General features: G+C 36.7%; 2 protein-coding genes across 6 annotated transcripts in view; both read right to left on the reverse strand.

The window, feature by feature from the left end:
• Nucleotides 1-86: 86 nt before the first annotated feature.
• On the reverse strand, nt 87-3,342 carry LOC114141676 (mpv17-like protein). Its single transcript, XM_028012367.1, has 5 exons — nt 3,256-3,342; nt 2,073-2,410; nt 533-603; nt 430-459; nt 87-341 (listed from the first exon to the last, which is right to left on the reverse strand). Exons 1-5 carry the CDS (start codon nt 3,327-3,329, stop codon nt 222-224), a joined length of 633 nt encoding a protein of 210 aa, XP_027868168.1. The 5' UTR covers nt 3,330-3,342; the 3' UTR covers nt 87-221.
• An 8,605-nt stretch (nt 3,343-11,947) lies between these two features.
• The window catches only part of myh14 (myosin, heavy chain 14, non-muscle), a 39,119-nt gene continuing 30,644 nt past the window's right edge, over nt 11,948-20,422 (reverse strand). For 4 of the 5 annotated variants that reach the window (XM_028011187.1, XM_028011179.1, XM_028011195.1 and 1 more), the window contains 6 exons: nt 19,473-19,561; nt 19,268-19,391; nt 18,976-19,184; nt 17,119-17,227; nt 16,551-16,723; nt 11,948-15,074 (listed from right to left, as the gene is read on the reverse strand). In XM_028011187.1, the coding sequence (XP_027866988.1) occupies nt 14,885-15,074; nt 16,551-16,723; nt 17,119-17,227; nt 18,976-19,184; nt 19,268-19,391; nt 19,473-19,561 (894 nt within the window). In that variant the 3' untranslated portion in view covers nt 11,948-14,884. Of the gene's footprint in view, nt 15,075-16,323; nt 16,365-16,550; nt 16,724-17,118; nt 17,228-18,975; nt 19,185-19,267; nt 19,392-19,472; nt 19,562-20,422 lie in introns of all 5 variants that reach the window. The other variant, XM_028011213.1, reaches the window with a different exon arrangement.

A 20,422-nucleotide genomic window follows, 5' to 3' on the forward strand; every position in this document is an offset into this window, starting at 1 on the left:
TTTAAAAACCACAAGAGCAGCAAAGATCAGGCATTTATGCATTCATTTATTTAATATTTGTAAACAGATCACAGTGAGCAACTTGGAAAGAGACGATCATCTGATTCACAGACGTATGAACGTTATTCTTTCAGAGTTTTCACATATAACCTCCCCTTCAACTGAGCTTCAGTTAATGCCATTCATTTACAATATGTCTCCTAAACATGAATGTCTGAGGTTTAGTCAGGTTTGTGACCACGCTGCTGTCTAAGATGACATAGAAAGATGGTGAAAGTCAGAGCAATTCCTCCCACAAACGCAGTACGAGCCACAGGAGGCACAAAGGCAAAGTTGACAGCCTGACAGGAAGCAAACAGATTAAAAATCAAAACCCAGTGTTCTATAAACAAATAAAGGAAATCCATGAAGGAAAACAAAGTGTCTCACCTGCATCGTTGACCAATACACCACTCCGGCCTGCAGCGACAGACAGATATTTAAGAGCTACAGCGCATGATAGTCCAGTAAAGCTAAACATTAAATTTAAGACCTTGTAAGACGTCCAGAATTTATGTCGCCAGTCTTCCAGTAGGTCGTCTTTGTTTTCTAAAAAGCTTAAACCTGAAAGACAGATCTGATAATTAAATTACTCGTGTAATCACTGTTTGTCCAGTCCTTCAAAATCAGCAACTTATAACATATAACAATATTCAAATATTTCATAACAAAGGGAATTAAGATTTCAGTTTAGTTGTTAGTGTGTTTGTAAAATGCAAAATATAATCATGAAGTAATTACAACATGTTTAAGATAGCAATACATAAAAAAGTATAATATATTTAGATTTATAGATCTGATGGCAATAAATTCTGAAAAATGCTGCAGTGCCTTCTACTATTTTTAAATAAAAATGTGTTACTGAGACTTGACACCCCATAAATGTCCCTCTTTCATCCACTCTAGAAACAAAAAAGTATTTTTTAGTTGTCCTTTGATGGACAGATAAATGTAAGGTTTCAAACTAAACTACCTTGGCTCTTTCTATGGGTGAACTTTAGGTGATTAACTGTTTAACTTCTGGCCATTTCTTGACTTACAAGAATCAACACTCGTTTCACCTCATATAAATTACTCTACATGTTTTCTTATCTTCCCCATTTTGAAGAGTGGACATTTAAATAAGTAAAGCAGCAATTGTGTAAGAAAACCATTCTGTTAAATTTAATTAACAGAATTTATTAGGTGTTCCAATAAGTGTGGCACCGTCGTCGACTTAGTGAAAAACAAAATCATAATGTGGGATTTTCACTCTGAATAATTGACTGAAATTAATGGTTGGATCCTGTAAGTTATTCAGTGTGAAATTTTGCTGCAACATTAAAAAATCTAGTAATTTTAAAGCTTTTTAATTGTATCTAACAGGGCAGTGAAGGAGCTGTAGATGATAAAATCAACATATGACCTTTTCAGCTTGGTTTAGGGGTAAATATTGTATATTATGTTGCTAAATGAACTGTCTGGACTTTATGTTGTTTAGTAGAAAACAATCTGACATCATCATCTGCATAGATTTAATAACTCTGCATTAACTGAACTCCAGAGGTGGAAATGTATTTGTTTTTCCATTTTATTGTGCTATTAAATTAGAAAGGTCTGATAAGCAGTGACAGAGTTTGCTTAATTTAACTAACAAAGAAACAAAACACTCTTTGACCAGAGTTTGTTTCTTGTCTCAGCCAAGACATCCATGCCTACATTTGGCCTTTTTCTTTGCAGAGATATTCTACATTTCCAATCATTAGTGAGTCAGTAGCACCATTGTTCCACCAATACAGACATAGACCAACAAAATGTAGGAAAAACGAATGTAAATACTCAGTTATTTGTAATATATATTTGTTCTTGTGGTATTTTATCTAAAGTACACAAAATTGGATATTTACACTTACTCAAGTACATTTACTTGAGTTACTTTTTTGAAAAAATGTACTTTTAGGAATATTTTTACTACGCTGTACTTTTTATTTTTACTTGAGTGATTTTATTATTAAGTATCGCTACTTAATAATACTTAACAACAACATGCTCACCGATATAAAAAACGCTGATGGTAACCGGAGCAGCAACCAGCTGATCCAGCACCACCTTCCTCGTCACTGCCCTCAGCCCGCCGCCGGGCAGCATCCTCTCCAGCCCTCGCAGCCAGTGGTAGTTGAAGTTGGCGTGGAAACACAGGCCCACAGTCGCCACTCGAGCCGTCTGATTCCAGTCGATCTCGGCGGACCGCTCGGATGCCGGGGCGGGATTTCTACCCAGGACTCTCTGCTGGATGAGGTCCGCCGAGGCAAACAGCGTCGTGTATCCCAGAACGTTGCTGATGTAGGGGTGAGCCTGAAACAAGGCCCAGGCCCGGTTCATGGTGAAGCGTCTGACCAGAAGGAACACGTTGGTCTTAAAAACATTTAAGGACAGTGGCTTGGGAAAATATTAATTCATATGGGTCATTTTAAACCCCTAAACCTCCAATGATATGAGGTTAGAAAATGATTCTCATAGTAAATATAAAAAAATTTAAATGTGTGGCATGTATTTTATTATTAAGTAAAATACATGCATTCATGCGGTATGTATTTTATTTAAGAAATACGTGCCACACATGCCACACACTTATGGTGTGTGTCATATAATTACCTAAGTCTTATTTTAAAAAATAGGACTTAGGCAATTATGCTATTTGGCTAACGATAAGTGAACTGCAGTCCAATCCATTTACTTCAGAAATTAATTTAAAAAATGGGCCCAAATAATCCAATCCAGGTCCAAACATCATGAAAAAACAACATGTAGTTTTGGTATAGTTTCTAGCGCAAATGTCTTAGTACACTTGAAATAATTAATTCAGTCATTTCTAATAATATTTTTTACTTATAAACAATACGTTTTTGTCCATATTAAGTTAATTCAATAATAATTGAATTAACAAAAGTTCATATTTCTTGCTGAAAAGTTACTTGAGCAAGTTAACAGAGAATATGAGCTGCATCACTGAGAATACTCAAACAATTAGAAATGCCGTCAGTTCACAAAGCTCCACCCCAAAGGTTCAGGGTAATATAACATCACTGTCTCACTTCCTGTTTTCAAAGACAGGATTTCTACCAGAGTAATCTATCTTTACCTTAGCAGAAGTTGTGGCAGACGTTGTACAAAAAGAAAACAAGAGAGCAGCGTCTAGTTTTATGAAAAAATATAAATTGCAACAATCAAACACACCTCTGAATTTGGCTCCTCTTTAAACCTCCAAAGCCACTGAAACAAACACAGCTCCCACTGGCTCTGCAGAACATGGAAGAACCAAGAACAGAGCATAAGTGACAGAAATGTTTCTGCCGGGTCAAAGGTTAGCCGTGGTTGTCAGGAATGTGTGATAAAGCTTTTTATCATGTGGGAAAGAAGCACATGGGTACAGCCTCACACTGTTGAGCTTTTGAGTTTAGACATGACTTACCATAGATTTTAATTTTCTAAAGCGTTGAAGTAGAGGCTCAGTTCACTCTGCAGCGTTCTGGTCAGAAGCACATGTGTTGTTCCTATAAATAGACGCAGCTCCCTCTTCTGAGATGAAACACACAAAGATTCACAAAACAGTCAGTTTATTAACAAAAGAAATAAAAATGTAATATTTTTTGTTATGAAACTGGTGAAGACACTTTGCGAAGCAGGAGGATCTTGTTTATAATATTTTAACCTCATCAGGTCTTTTTTGTTTTTATGTTTTGTGCAACGTTGTCAGAAAACCAGTTACGTTGTACAACTTCATGGTGTTTGTTTGTCTAATGGTTTGTTGAGATATTTTTACATTACATCAATTTGAAGTCAGTGACTTGCTATTGTTGCTTTCTCAGAAAAAAATAAAATAAAATAACTTCCATTAGAAAATAAACATTGCAGAATTAAATTAACTACTTTAAATCAATCCAGTAGACAATGTTGAACAGAAAAGGGTAAAGCCCTTTTTCTTTTTAAATTTAATTTATAATAGATACAATAGCTAAAGAAAAGAGTTTGCATTTTGAAAGATTTCATAGATTTTTTTTTTTACATGATCAATATGTAAATACAAAACATCCACCGAGTTGTTTTCTTGCTTTCAATAATGAAACTATAGTGCTGAATCAACAGGGAGGCAAAGAAATATTTCATTCATTTTTTGACAAACTTTGTTCATGTCATATCAACAATAATATTAATTACCAGTAAAATTAGTAAGATGATTTCAATAACATCTTAATTTCACAAAACTCGAGAAAACTAAACCCGCTTCAAGAACCTTTGATCCAGTTTAAAAATAAAACTAAATGGACCTAGATAACAAAGCAGCAGTGAAATAGGCGTTTCTGATTTTTGATTATTTGTTGGATCAGTGAGTTGGACAAAAACAAGTTCTGATTGACAGATCAAAAAAAAAGGTTAAGAGGTTAAAAGTCAATCTAAAAAGTCTGCTTCTTAAAAAATGCTTCCTTTAGATAAATAATTAACACGGAAAGATTTAAACATTCAATTTTGCTTGTACTTATTGAGACTTGGAAAATATTAAATTCCAGACTTTTAGACTAAGAAAGAAACTTGAAAGTTGATTTTTTTCCCCCTCCGTTTCATGGGTATTGACAGAATTACAGCTTGTGAGAAAATATCTCCACCAAATACAATGAGAACTGAAAATTTAAAAGGAAAAAATAAACAAAGATGGATTAAATGTTTTTGCAATAAATAAATACTTACAAAAATAAAAACAACAACAAAAAATCTTCATTAAAAACCCAGGATGATTCACAATATTGCTTTTTTTTTTTTTTTTTAAAAAAGGAACCTCACATTGTTAATTTAAAAATTAAAACTGGAGAGAACTGATAGTAAATGAAGATAAAATGTTATGTTTTAGCGTTTCCTTTGTGATTAAACAGACACCCACCTGCTGCCATAGATATGTAAAAACCTCCATTCGGAAGGTGTATTGAAATGAAAAGGTCAATTAAAGCGAGTAGCAACCATCTGATCTCTTCCACCTGAGAATGTGATAACAAGGGGTCAGAGTTCAAACCAACCAATTAAAGCCTCGTTAGCAGCCATCGCTGCGGTGTTTGTGCTTCTCGGTCTTTAACGGGCCGCTTTTTATCGCAGCTCACAATGAAGACGACGTTGAGCCCACTCACTTCCTGCACAAGCAGCGGTTGACTTTTCACATAATTGCTGCTTTCGCCTCGGAGCCTCTCATCGCCTCCGTCAATTTGTGAACGTGGAAACCAGGCGGAGCAAAGGGGGTGTGTGCGTCTGCAATCAGCGCTGAAGACTCTTGACTTAATCTGAAGCTACAATAACTGCACACACACACACACACAAACACACACACACACACACACACACACACACACACACCACCTATCTCTGGAGAGGTGCACCTCGTCTTCCTTCAGTGCAGCTTGCAGATACTTGCTAACACATGCAGCAGCATTCAGGCTAAACGGTAAGAGACATTTATAATTATTATTATTATTACTAAATTATAAGACATCAGTTAGGACAGGAATCTGCAATCTTTACAGTCCAAGGTTTCATGTTTGCCTTCAGTCCAACAGCATGGAAGTAAAATAAAAAACAGGAACTTTTGCAGCAAAATGATGGATACAGTTTATTTTTTTTTGGCATAATAATATTTGTGGAAATTAAAAAAAAAAAAAACCATAAGAATATTTCTAAACTAAAAAAAATCTAAAATATAATATTTGTATAAATCTGTTTTTTTTCTGTTATTCAGTTGTGGGCATTAAATGTAGATTTTACATAAAAACAAATTCTATCTATCTATCTATCTATCTATCTATCTATCTATCTATCTATCTATCTATCTATCTATCTATCTAGTTTCTAATTTGATTATGATAATCTTTTAAAAGTACTTTCAAGTGGTTTATTTTTGGACAAAGTGTCAAAATATTTCACGTTATAAACCATTAATTATTTTATGTTCTGCCCCTTCTAACCTCATTTCTCAAGACTGTATTTAAATTGACAGATTATCTACTAATTAAGATTAAATATTCTTATTTTAGCATTTGTTACATAGGAATTAAAATAGCAATAAACACACCAGTAAATTATAAATATCAATCCTCTTGTCTATTTTTAGTTTTTAATGTGATATAAAATAAGGGAAATAGCATCACAGGAACAGAGAAAGGCAGGAATGTTTTTGAGTGAAATTAGATTGTTTTATTTTTTCTGGTAATTTTGTACATACATTTTTGACACCAGAAAACTTCTGTCATTTTTACACAAAGTGACGATGAAGCAGTGCAATTAAAAATAAGACGCAAGAGAGCACAAATAGGAAAACATTAACCGCATTATTTAAGGTTCAAATAAAAATTTCTTTGGCATTTTAAAGAATTTATGTTCATGAATATTTGAAGTACAACATGTTTTATTTAAATATGTTTATGTATCTGAATACATACATAAGAAGCTTTTTGCTCCCTGAAAAGAGAGACGCTGCTTCTGAGAGGTATTTGGTTGTCAATGTTTAAATACCTTTTTATGCATCATTAAATAACACAAATACAGTAAAAAATTTTATGATCAGAATAATGCTGGGAGAAAATGTTTGACGCTCTTCAACCTTTTAGTTAAAGTTTTGCAGAGAAAACGGTTTTTGTTGACGTATGTAAATAAAGTCACTTAATACATTTTAATGAAAAGAACAAAGTTCAAAACTATTTGCTTTCTCCAGCCATGCGACCGTCCTTCTCTGTGAGTCTTGAGCCCGGTTTGGAGCGAGGCGTCCCGTGGGGTCGTGACCTCTTCACCTTTGTGACTTCAGCAGCAGGTCACATGATGCGGACTCTTCAAAAGCCCCGGAAGAGCCGTCCGTCCAAGCGTCAGGTCAACCACCGCCGCTTCCTGCACAACATGATCCAGAGGTACGTCAATGCAATAAACGAGCAAATTCTGTTTTAGCTGGTTTTGATTTTAGCATCTTTTCAATGAACAATTTCTTTAAATTTCCACAAAAATAATGACACTATAAGTACAAGTAGCATTTTTAGATGTTTTTTTTTTGTAATTAGGTTGGAAACTTTGTGCTTTTTTTTTAGATAGTTGTCCACAAATATTACCATCCTGGAGAAGAAAAGGTGTCCATGCTCATTTTGCAAATATTTTGTTTTTCTTTGTTTTTAAATCCTCAAAATAGAAATTAAATAGCGGTTCTCTTTGGATTGTAAAAGTTGCAGTTTCCTGTGCCAAGCTAATATTATCAGAGGTTGCTGCAAAATTTTAACTCAAAGGTACGTAAGCAACCAAAGCAGAGGTCCTGATCTGCTTTTATTTTATAAATACTTTATTTTGGATTTTACAATTATTAACTGACGAGACAAAATCAGCTCAAGATCCAGAACAATCAAAAGTAAATAGACAAACCTAAAATAAAAGACATTTACACTGATGTAACACAACAAGAAAACAACAAACAGGGTGGCAGTGATGGAGGCTGATCTGCTTTTTTAAAGGGACAGTATTATGTGTTTTCCATAGCAACTGTGTCACCGTCAGTTGTTAATAAAATGCTGTATATATATATATATATATATATATATATATAGTATGACTTAAAAGAAAGCTGACTTTGTAATTTAACGCCTTGAAACTGGGCCTCTGTCTCTTTAAAAACTTCCGCTCTTTCTGAGACGTCGTCATAATAACAATGTTCCTCTATTAATCCTTTAACGATTAATAGAGGTTTTTACCAGCGTTGCACTGAGAAGTAGCTGCTACAATGAGCTCAGCTGTTCCAAAAGGTGTTTGCTAATTGCTGGTGGCTAGTCTGAAGGAGCTGAGTGGGGGAGTTGGAGGGGAAGGGATGCTCTGTGAGGCTGTAGCTCAGAAACTTGGAAACTGCAGCTCCAGAAGAAGGAGCTACGCTTTAAGGCGGGGCTAGGTCCAACCAGGTGTTTTGCGCAGCTGAATGGTTGCCATGGAGATTCAGGGATTTCTCAAACATGCATGAAAGAATCAAAGCAACACTCCTTGATGAGGGTATACCATTACAACAGGATGTAAAGCTCAAAAAGTTCATTTTACATAATGTTGCCCCTTTAAGATCTGCCTGGTAAAAAGAAAATGATTTTGTTCTCTGATAGTTATTTGTCTCTCAACAGGAAATTTGCAGATATAGAAGCAGCGAACCATCGTCTGGCGTCGGCCCTTTACGTTAAGGACATACAGGAGCCTCCAGAGCCGCAGGGCTCCACGTCCCAGAGCGAGTCTCTGCAGGATCCTGATCAGAACGGAGGTCAAACAGATGCAAAGGGCATCTCAAGGTCAAGGAGCGACGCTTCTGAAGCCAGGGAACCAAAGGAGCTGGATGACAAACAAAAGAAATCCACCAACAACCAAAACAAAACGAGACAAACCAATGAAAAAAGAAACAAATCTGCTGAGTTCTCAAAGGTTTTTCAGGAGGCAGAGCTCCTTCAGTCTGAATATCCCAATTATCAAAACCAAATGAATCCAATGAACAACCTCCCTGACGACAACCAACACCCAAATTTTGTTGTTCTCACCCAAAACGAGGACGATTCTCCTCCTTTCTCCCCGGAGCTTTCTCCGCTGTCTCTTGACTCCTGTGATTTCTCAGCTCAGTTGTTGACGGATCTCTCAACCAACACAGAACAAGAAACCATCCGTGACATAGCCGAGCTCTTCACGGACTCAGTGGGCCACATGGATGTAGAGTCCTACTTTGAAACCATCTGTCCACGCCGGGTGGAAGACATTATTCTATCTGGTAACTTTACCGGGTTGGAGGAGAACATGCAGCCCGATGAAGTGGAGCCCGAACGCCGCTTTCGCTACAGCTGTGAAGAAGATCGAGGAGGAACCGCCGATTACGTCCAGCGTAACCCGGGAAACTCCCGTCAACCGAGACAAAATGAATACAAAGCGAGTACCTCCACCTACAGCGTCGCTGAGCTGCAGACTCACCTGGAGGGGAGCTGCTGCATGCTGGGAAACGACCTGAACGTGGCACCGTTTGAAGGCGTGGCTCAGTCTTTCCCCGTTCCTCCTCCTCAGCAGGAGCGACGCCCCGTACCGACGCCTCCTCATGAGGACGACTGGCTGTTTCCTGACATCCTGAAGGACAGGCAGCTCCTTTACTGCTGACTCCGCACGTTCATTATGCTGACGTACATATTTAAACGTGAACATTTCTGCATGTTTTTAAACTTTTTACTGATTCTACAAAAAGCTCAAGTGCTTCAAGGAAAACAACCCAACCAGTTTTCAGGAAAAAGTTGAAGTTTTTTTTAGTGTCTGGAAAATGAGCCGTTTCAAAAACCTCTTGAGTCACAATCGATGGGCACTGTACCGTTACCTAGCAACCCCACACTGGAAAAAACTCAGGTAATTCAACTTAATTTTTTTTATTTGTTACAAGTAATCAAATTAAGTTTATCCAATTAAATATATTAAGTTCATTAAGTTGTATTATAATAAATAGTAAGCAAATTAAGGTTACATACTTATGTATCAGAGGTGTCTCGTTTTCATTTTGGGCCGTATCAAAAATCTGAATGTTCTTAAAGGGCCGGTTGTGCCAGAATATATTGATAAAACCCATTAAATTGTTAAAATGTCAATACTGTAAATAGGTGTTTGCTTCAGAATTCAATAAGTATTTCCTAAAATTAAATAATATTGCACGTCTTTTCACACCGATCAGTTCATTCAGGACTTTGTGATTCTTTGTGGGTTTTTTTAGCAATCAAAATCACATATTTTGTGGCGCCAATTTAGAAATATTTGTAAGGAATCTTTATATTTGCGCTAATGTATGATGTTAAAAGTGACTTTCACGGACTATGACTTGACGTCAACTGAGGCAGCAGTCACTTAAAACAATGTTTTTGGCCAATTTTGAGGGAAATTTGCAGTAGAAATTTGAAAGAAATGTGGGGATGTGTTGATTTTGTGTTCATTTTACAGGTTTGTGAAAAACTGGAGGGAGTAATTGACTCATATTGACCAGAGTAAAATCTCATGATCTAAAATTAACTTTTTGCAAAAAATGTTGACATGTTTTGTAGCCGTAGCCTGTTAAGGTCACCTTTAAGTTGCTTTCTAACTAAACAATATGTTGGAGACCATAAAACATGGATAAGTTAAGATGTTTTTATTATTTTTTTTCTTAATCAACAGGATAAGAAGCGCTTTGTAAAAGTATTCATTTTGTCATATTAGAACTACAAATCTGTTTTCATGAGACATTATGTGATACGTTGTGTTCAACGTAGCTCCAGCTCGGGTAGATTAGATGGAAAGAAATTGTGAACGTGCCACAGATTTTCACTGTTCTCTATTAGATTTGGTTCTGAACTTTCACTAGACCATGCAAATACATGTATATGCTTTGATCTAAAGTTTTCCAGTGTAGCTCTGAGCTGCATATAAGTGCACGCCACACGTTTCAGATTTTTATTTGCTCTATTTTGTCATTTCACTGTGAAATGCCATGAATGGTTTTGTACCAGTTGAAGGTTTATTATTCATTCTTTTGCTTTACTTTTCTGTAAGTATTTTGAGATTAAGTTTAACAAACGTTTCATTGTTTTGAAGGATATATGATTAAATAGTTTACTCAGTGGGTGGTATTATGTTATATTGTTCTGTCTCTGCATGCTTTGGACCTTTTTAGTTTCTGACAATAAAAAGTAAAATGAATGAAAACAATGCAAGAGATTTGTTTCTACTTTTCCAAAAAACTCTAATTGTATTATTTATTCCAGGTCGGGCATTTCTTAACGGTGTGGCTGTAAAACGTAAACAGTAACAACTCTTAATTAGTTGATATTTGTACTGTTTGCCTTAATAAACAACTAAAATGTCAGCATATGACTAATAAAATCAGGCTCACATCACTGTCTTAATGTGAAATGTAAGAATAGAAGCCAACAAAAAGATGCAGATTTAAAACTTTTTATCTTAGACTTACAGTAAAGGTTTTAGAAAAAAACAGAAAAAGTAATCGAAATTATTATTTTTTAAATTATGACTTTATTAAGGGAAAAGTGAAATCCAAACTAATTAGACCCAAAGTGAATTTTTGGGGCCTCATAAACCTAATAATATATGGTTGTGTCTTCCTTGGCAGCAACAACTGAGATAACTACCTCCATTCATGGGGATGCCACAATATTTCAATTGGAAATGACTCCAGACTTTGACTAGGCCACTTCAAAGCAGCTGCCTTGCTTTAGTTTAGTTGTTCAGAGAGGAATTACTGGTGAGCGTCAGATAATTTTCCTGCTTTATGCACTTCAGCTAAAAAAAAAAACTGATGCCAAAACATTTTCCAGAGACAAATTAATGTTTGCATTAATTACAGGAAGTTGTCCTGAAGAGCAAAACGCCTCACCACCATGTTTGTCTGTCAGCAGGACATTTTTCTAAACAGACAATTCACCAGATGGACGGTAAAGACGTGTTTTTTTCACATTGTAAAATCATGAAAACTAACAGTTGGTGATGTAAAACAGACCTGCAGTGCTTTAGATGTTCTGGGTATGTTAGTGAACTCCTGGATGAAACATCATTAATGCGCTTTTGGAGTAATTTTGGTCGATCAACCACTTCTGGGAAGGTTTTCTCTTGTGGATAATGTTTATATCAGTGGTCCTAAAGCCTTAAAATAGTTTTTGGAACAAATTCCGGACTGATCACATTTGTTTCTTACCTGTTTTTATATTTCTTTATATTGAGACTTTTACCCTACTTCCTGCTGTAAGACAGGCTCTAATTGATTTCCTGTTTGCAGAGTGGCAACAGGAAAGCCCTGGGTTCAAATTCTTCTTTCTCACGGGAGTTTGCATGTTCATGCACACACACAAAAACCAAAAACAATCACATATAATAAAGTTAACCCCAGTCAGATGTTTAATAATTACAATATTATTAACAAAAAGAGGCTAAAACAATAAAAACATATTTCCAAAATGCTTCAAGTTCCACAGTAGCCATAAACAAACACTCAGAAAAAAAATAAAAATAATAAAAAACACCTCAGAAGAGCTCCGGCCTCATTTCTTGCTACAAGTGACCAGGACTCGAATCATTTTAGCGTTTTGAACCTGTTTGATCAAAGTCGCCACTTTCAGACAGATTGCATCACGGTGACACGTGATCTCAGCTTGTTTGGCTTCATGCCTGATTTTTATCTCAACTTGTGGTCTGTAAAGTGCAACTTTTACACAAAAACAACAGCTTGCATATTACTAAAGTAAAGACCTACACTTTTAGAAAAGAGAAATTAAAGTTGCTGTGACACATTTTTATTTCCACTTTACCTGTTGCTGTGAAACAGGGGAAAATATGGACTAACATGCAGCTGCTGAATTAATGTAAACAGAAGAAAAAAAAACTACTGCAGAGGCCTTGAGATTTCTCAGTGGTAAACATTTTTCATTAAAACTGACAAAGACTAAACATTCAAAGCAACACAATCTTTAGTTTTCATTGGTTCCAGTTGAGTTAAGCAGAAAATAAATACTTTATTTTATTGTTCTAATAATTAGGAGGAGTCTTTCCAAACCGGACAAGAAACCCATTTGATTCACAACCTGAAAGTAAGTTTACAGGTTTTTGTTCTTCAGTTTAGTTTTTGACCAGATATAGAGGATATCGAGTTTTAAATGGCAAATTTCAGCCTGCGGTTCTTTTTCTAGATATTGATTTACAACTGAGTTATAGGCAAATGGGTTTATGTTTTTATTTTATGCTGCTACTTCTGGGGTACAGGCCAATTTGCCCCTTCACCATTCCACATGCTTTTCCATTTTTGGACTGAGAAATCGGTTAAAAGAAAATTAAAATTAAAAGAAAATACTTTTTTAATCATATGTAACAGCTAAACGTTTTTATCATTTTTTTTTTCTCCACGTAATTCATCAAAACCTAACTACTGAGATAAATAAACTGATGGTTATGTTCAGATGCTTTTTGGCATTTATTTAGCACGCTTTGTGTTATTGCGCTGTGGTTATTTTTAAGTGATTTCTTGACTTTCTCTTTGTCGTCACACTTGCATATGACTCAACAAGTGGGATACAGCTGCAAGATTTCATGAAAATATTTAATTACAATACAACTGCAATGATCTTGCACATTTTTATGAAGTTTTAATAGGACTTTAAGACCATCCAGCTGGTTCAATATATGATCTATATGGTCTGCATAAATGCATGGTGTGAAATATAACTATTGGATCCAAGCATTTTGTTGCGATGGCGATATTCTAAAGGTTTTATTATTTCTTTTTCATGTAGATCCAAGTTAGTTTTAATAACTTGTGGTGTTTTAATTAGCACCAAGTTAATTTGATATAAATCTTAGTTTAATGATCTGCAATATTTAAGTGTGACAAAAAGCAAAAATAAGAAGAAATCTGTAAGGCAACAGACTGTAGAAAGGTGTTTAATATCAACAGATGAGCAGCAAAATGAGGGGGCAAATTGACCCAGATATCGTTATTTACCATGAAAATGTAAATATGCTTAAAGGGGAATATGCCATCTAGCTTTTTTAGGCTGAACCAGTTTCTATCAGGCAAACAAGTGCAAAAAAACCCCCTCATTTAGTTAAAACAAATACTTGGAAACAATCTGAAGAGACGCATGTTTCAAACCAGGTTTCACAGCAGAGTGTGTTCGGTTTGACCCACACAGATAATCTTGATCTCCGTAGGTAAAGTAAAAAAACATCTTAATAAAAATTCATCTGTCAGTGCCACCGTCGTCGTTTTCTTTAAACCTAACACTACAAGCATATGAAAAGTCTACAGTCGACCCAACCCGTCCCGCCCTCCCTCTGCTTTGTTCTACTACTACTCTATGTTTACTACAAATTGAAGTCCCTTTTCTCATCCATACGCCCGCCGTTTGGTTAAACACAAAAGCTTTGTTTACACAGCTCATCATCAGTGCAGTCAAATCAGACATACAAAAAAAAAAAAAAGCAGTGTCTTTATCAGCGTAAGAGAAGAAAGCTGATGTGCCGCTTCAGATAAATAAAAAGATGAAATAACAGGATTCTCCACAGGGTTTTCTTTTTTCATTTTTTTTCTCTCTTTCAACAGCAGTGATAAATCTCCCATGCACATCCTGCAGGCGCAGAAATAACCAGACTCACACAAGACTGAGCCCCAAGCAGCATAAATTCATGTTGGATTTAAATTATAGAAGCAATATGTTAAGACTTAAGTTAAAGAAACTACCCCGGGCCTCCGACACATCCAACAACAAACACTTTCTAATCTAAGAAGAATCACCAAGTCATGCCTGATGACAGGAAAACTGATGCATCCCACCATCTTACAGATTATTTAGACAAATATTGCTCTTGTTATAATTTAAACGTGGTTTATCTCGTTCTTATTGGCTATTTTGCGTCGTGCTAGATTGTCATTTTCAGCCTGAGCAGAACTTCAAGTCAGATCCATACAGTCAAACCCCACATGGCTTGGAAACATCTACTCATGGAAAAGACGTGGACACGTCAATTAAGTCTGCTCTCTGTGTCCTGAAACTGTCATGAAATTAGCAAATAATAACTTATTTTCCATTTAAAATCAGGAGGTTTTTAGTTTCATGGTTAGAAATTGCTCCTCTGTGTTATCATACATTAAAAAAAATCTATTTTTACTGAATTAGCTGAGAAAGAAGAAGCATCGGCACATAGTTATAGCACCACTTACACCCATCCTGTATGACTTTGATTTAAAACTAGAGCTGTTATGTGCGTGTCGCTCCTCCACTCCTGAGTGTTCGAGGCTGCGTCTGAGTCACTGCGAGCGTCACTCCGTGTTGTTGACGCTGTACGGTGGAGGCGGATCAAGGCTTTGCTCCGAGGACGGAGTCAGGCTCTGTGGGAGTCCGGAGGTCGGGGTGGGGGAGGCGGGGAGCTCCTCCGAGTCGGAGTTCTCCAGCGAGAGGTCGTCCACCAGCGCTCTGCGCCCTCGCATCGACAGCGGCAAAGGAGCACGCCTGGAAGACAAGGGAGACGCTCACAACAAGCCCTGCATTTAGCCGGCTGAAATAATAATAAAAAAAATTATCAGTTACATAATAATCAGGGCTGTGAAGAAGGCCTTTCTGAACTAGTAGTTATTTTTCTTTGGACTTTGGCTGTCTTTTATTTTTGTGTGTGTTTTTTATCATTTCAGAGCAATGTTTGTTTGTTAAAGTGTTGACCTGAGCAATGAAGTAATCCTTAGGACATAAAAAAACCCAATAAATTTAAGGTAAGAGCTGCATCAGCACAAACATACAGAACAACTAGACAGAGAATGATTTTAAATTAGGTCTGAAATGATTAATCATGATGAATCAATTACTTAAATAATCGTCTGCTAATTTAGTGATTGAATAATTGTTAACTCGAGTATATGAACTCAAAAAAAGACAATTTTCTGAAAGAACAACTCACTCTGAGAGAAGAAATTAAGCCAAAAATGCACAAAAATGTGTAAATTTTATTTTTAAGATAAAAAAAACCCTTCTTTGTTTGTGAATATGTTCTATGCAGGTCTCCTCCTAGTTTTAGCTTCTCCTGGCTCAAATTAGGTAGAAAAAAAAATCTCCTTTTAATCAACATTTGTTATCCAATAATTAATCAAGTAGTTACTCCAAAAATAATCCACAGATAAGTCAAGCAGAAAGGGCTCAATTGTTGATGTTAAAAGTTTTTTTAGTTGTAGATTCATTCTTTGCTACAAACGATGAAGCCTTCACTGAAGGAATGTGATGTTGTTGAACTTTAGGTGCAACAATGTTTATTTTATTATTTAAGAAAAATAATTATTTGTTTTTCTGATATTGTTTAAAATAAACTTAAATGGTTAAATGAAAAATCTGTAAAGGTGCCAATTTTTTGTAACCAATTAAGAATAATTGATAATTGTTAGTTGGAGCCCAAATGTGTTTTTCAAGTGTGACTTTTCGTCTTCTGTATCTCTTTTGTTCATTTTACTTTTATGCACACACTGAAGATAATTAGAAGAAATCAGCCAAAGTTCAAGGAAAATCTTTGAAAGACGGATTCAACAGGTGTGAATATTTTTGCAATGCGCTACAAACAAACAGTTGATGAGGCGAACACAGGCAGAGCAGTGTGTTGGATTTCAAGACGTCTTTGTCCTTCTGAAGACATGAATCTGCCTAAATCCAACACACTGCCCCTTTGAGGCCTTTAGATGTCGACACAGAGACAAACACACAGATTCTCAAAACGTACCACACACATTGACCTAGTTCTCTGGTCTCCAGTCGGGGACGCTGAGTGTTGGGACGCAGACAGATGGGTAATGTGTCAGTGTTAGGTGGACGCAAATGGATGCAACAAAGGAGTAAAGCAAAACAAATCATATGGAGTTAACAGGGTGTGAAAGAAAGAAAAAAAACACAACAACAAAAAATGATGGTCAGGTTAGGTGAAAACAAAAGATGCATGATGCTGCTCACCTGAGCTGGGTGCGGAGCGAGGAGATCTCCCGCGTCATCGTTTGGCTGCTGTCGGTGAGCTCCTCCAGCTCCCTCTGCAGCTTCCTCTTCTGAGCGTTGGAGCGGGAGTTTTCCTCCTCCACCTCCTCCAGCTGCCGCTTCAGCTGCTTCAGGCGAACCATCGACTTATCCAGCTGCAGCAGAAGGTCGGGTTCAGAGGTTGAGGTGAAAATGAGACGAGAAATTTTATTTTTTCCCCAGAAGCAGGAGATTAGTCTGGGAAGAACAGGACTGATTGGGATCAGAAATCTGATTAAACCTGGCGGATTACTGCCTGATGATGTTTTGGGAGGAGAGTGTGTGTTTCTGCTGTGGATGAGGGACTTAGCTTCCAGCGGGAAGACAGAAGTCTCACTCCACAAAGACCAAACAGATGCCAGGACGGAATTAGGATTAGCTTGGACTGAGACGGATAAGTCGTCTCTATTTGGGGAGGATTTTTCTCTCTTTGTTCATCAGTGTGCTGAGACGACCTCAGTAAGCCAGAGATAGTCATCATCTGAAGTTCTGCATCTCTCTAACTGCTCACCTGCTCTCTGTACTGGTCTGCGTGTCTCCTCTCATCATCTGCTTGCATCATCGCCTCCTTCAGCTTCTTCTCTGTCTTCCGCGTCAGTTTGTTGGCAATGGCTCTCTCCCTGTGGGATTTGGAAATGTTGTGAATAATTTAATTAATTTAAGATTATGCACAACTGTCGTGATAAAGTTCTGCCTTCTAAAGCTGGACAAAACCTGAAGGTTGCTAATTTGGTGCATGTTATTGTGTATTATTAGATTATGTTTTCATTGACAGAAAATGTAAAAGTTTAGCTAAGAAAAGTTAAATTCATCCTTTATTGCATTTTGGGGAAAAATATTGTTTGGAATAATTTTTTTAAAGGCGATCTATTATCCTACTATCTAGGTTAGCATAGGTCTCTGGGCTTTAAAAAAACATGGTTTTACACAAAACCTTAATACTGATATTTCTGGTCAGTTCTTTCAGAATGGGCTGTTTTCTTGTCACTTTAAATTCAAATAAGCTGCTGCTAATCATTTCATGAAAATGGCTGCAAACAGACGCAAAATTATACCACCATACATCTTTGAAAAGTAGAAGTAGAGCCTCCTGCACAACCAACAAGAATGCAGCAAGTGGTTTCTGGATGGTAAGTCAGCAGCAAAACACTTGTTTTTTTTCCCCCAGCAGCTATTGTGCAGCACATACAGCAGTAAAACCACCTGCAGATGCTCAGCTTTGGTTGCTAAGTAACAGGGGCAGGTCATGCTGATTTGTGACGTTTTGGAAACGGCTCATTTTTCAGACACCAAAAAAGATGAACATATTGCCAAAAATGGCCAGGTGTTTTTTTTAACGTACTTGGTCTGTTTTTAGAAGCAGTTGACACCAAAATGGAAGCATAAAAATGTTTAAAATGTGAGTTTTGTATAAGAGGTCCTCTTTAAAAAATTATCTGTGGAACAATTATTGTAACCCTCGCTGTTAAATCTTTGAGCCAACACCTTTGGGCATAGGATGGTACTTAGTCTCCTCCTATAACATTTTGTGGTTGGAGCCAGTGAAATGCCTCCTATCTCTACCACAGCACAGTTTGTAGAAACATAATTTGTAAAGCTGACGCTAGCTCTCAGACAGTGAATCACTCAGCATGAGCTCAGTGTGCATGACAGCTAAGAGTCTGGTCTCTCTATTAGCTGTAAGAGGGGTTCCTCACTGAACACAGGAGGTGCCTATACATGAATGAAAGCAATAAAAACACTTGTTGAGGAGGCAATACTATTATTATTTTTTTCAAAATATGATGTTATGTCTCCCCTCTCTTAGTGAGACACGTTTCAAAAAGCGGAAGTGACCGAAGCCTGATTAGAAAACGACCTTAGACCTCTTCACTGCAAAAGCACAAAATCTTACCAACTATTTTTGTCTAATTTCTAGTAAAAATATCTGAGCACACTTGAAATATGACAAAACTAACTTACAAGTGAGATTTCAGTAAGATGTAGGAGCTTATTTTAAGTCAGTAATTCCGTTAAGTTCAACTTGCAGATTTCTTTACTTAAAACATGAGAAAAATGTTTTGTTAAGTGAAGAAAATTCTGCCAGTGGAACTAGTACTTTTTAAAATCAATATGAAGGAACTATTGTCTTAAACTATTTCAAACCAGTAATTATTCCATTTGTGATTTTATATAAATGTGTTCTAACATGGGATAAATTCCTCCTCTGTTTTCAGGTATATATTTCCACAGTTATTTAAAGTAACAACATTAAAATGTATTTCCCTCTTTTTATTTACCCAGTTAAATCCATTATTCCAGTTAAATGTGTGTTTAACTGTATTAAACACATATTTATTCCTGTAAAATATGTATTTATTTTCCTCACTGTCTCTCTTGTTCCAGCTGCTCCTCCATGGTCTCAATCTTAGCCTCCAGGGCGGCGACGCTGAGCTTGTGTTTGCCCCTCACTGCTCCCTCCAGCTCCTCCAGTCGGGCCCTCAGCTCCTTGTTCTGTTTCTCGAGCTGTTCTCGGGACGACTCGGCCTTCTGGGCCAGAGTCCTCTCCCCCTGCAGCTGCACAGTCAGCGTCTCCACCTGCAGCCGGAGCAGAGCGGCCATTAGGGCGAGTTTGAAGACGCTGCTAGAGAGATTTAGGAATCTGAGTTCGTTCATCACACCTGCAGAGCCGTCTTCCTTTGCCTTTCTATCAGCAGTTCAGCGTTCGTCTGTTCCTCCTCCAGGTCCTCCTCCAGTTGGGTGACTCGGACCTCTAACCTCCTCTTTTCGTCAAACAGAACGTTCCTGGAAGAACAGAAAATCTCAGGACAACCAAGAAAAAGGCAGAACTGAATGGACAGGATGTAAAAAATGTGAACTACTAACTTTCCAGAGCTGCTGGAGACCATCTCCTCTGACATCTCATCTCTCTCCTGCTGCGCCTGCCTCCTCTGTCTGTCCGATACAGCCAGCTCCTGCACAAACACCAGGATGCAAACATGAAATCCAAACATCAGGACTTATGTTTCCTCACAGTCTCAAGGTAAGACTTAAAACTTTTGCAGCATCACACTTTGGAGATGAAAACAATATTTTATCATTTACTGTTAATAATAACGTCTTGTGATAGTATTCCACACTGTACAGCAGGGACAAGGTCAAATAAAATATAACTAAACTTTATGTTTTGAAATGTTTCTCACACACCTGACTGGTTTGTGAATAAAATACTAATTTAACAAAAAAAATCCCCCAATTTCAATAACATTGCTTTTTATATGAAATATAAGCCAACCTTTATTTCAAGTATACAGATCAATAAGCCATTGATCCATTAGGAATAATAAATATTCATTGCACTGAAACAATCCAAACTAATCCCGTTAAGGTACATGACCTTCCTGTTCAAAAGAATCAAAGTATCAAAAAACAAATATTTTTGCAAAGTTTTCTAGCATTTAGTAAATATATATTATTTTGGTAATTCTAACTGACATAAAACAAAAAATAATTATCTGATTTAACTTCAGATTAACATGGAGTTAATCCATGTCTGAAGATTTAAAAAAGACAGATGTGTTTGTCTTTTTATTAGTTGTATGAAAATATCTGGTTTCAACTGTAACTAAAGTTTTCCAAATTTAGGCTTTTCAGTCAGATGTTTTATTGCACTTTACTACAAAAATCTTCAGTTTGAGTATCAGGCACTTTCAAAGACCTTACTCACAAATCAAGTATTTTCCAAATGTTGAAAATGCCTGATGGAAATTTAAACGTTTTCAAGGATTTCAAGTGAACATCTGAACCCTGAAACTGAGAGTATAGACTTCAAGATT

This window comes from Xiphophorus couchianus, chromosome 3, assembly GCF_001444195.1.
Source record: "Xiphophorus couchianus chromosome 3, X_couchianus-1.0, whole genome shotgun sequence".
NCBI classification, from domain to species: Eukaryota; Metazoa; Chordata; class Actinopteri; order Cyprinodontiformes; family Poeciliidae; genus Xiphophorus; species Xiphophorus couchianus.

Excerpts from the sequence above, each read along its gene's own strand:
- LOC114141676 (XM_028012367.1), bottom strand. The coding sequence starts at position 3,329 with ATGTTCTGCAGAGCCAGTGGGAGCTGTGTTTGTTTCAGTGGCTTTGGA. Across the intron at positions 2,411-3,255 it reads AAGAGGAGCCAAATTCAGAG|ACGCTTCACCATGAACCGGG; the intron begins GTGTGTTTGATT and ends CCTTCTGGTCAG. Across the intron at positions 342-429 it reads TGTATTGGTCAACGATGCAG|GCTGTCAACTTTGCCTTTGT; the intron begins GTGAGACACTTT and ends GCTTCCTGTCAG.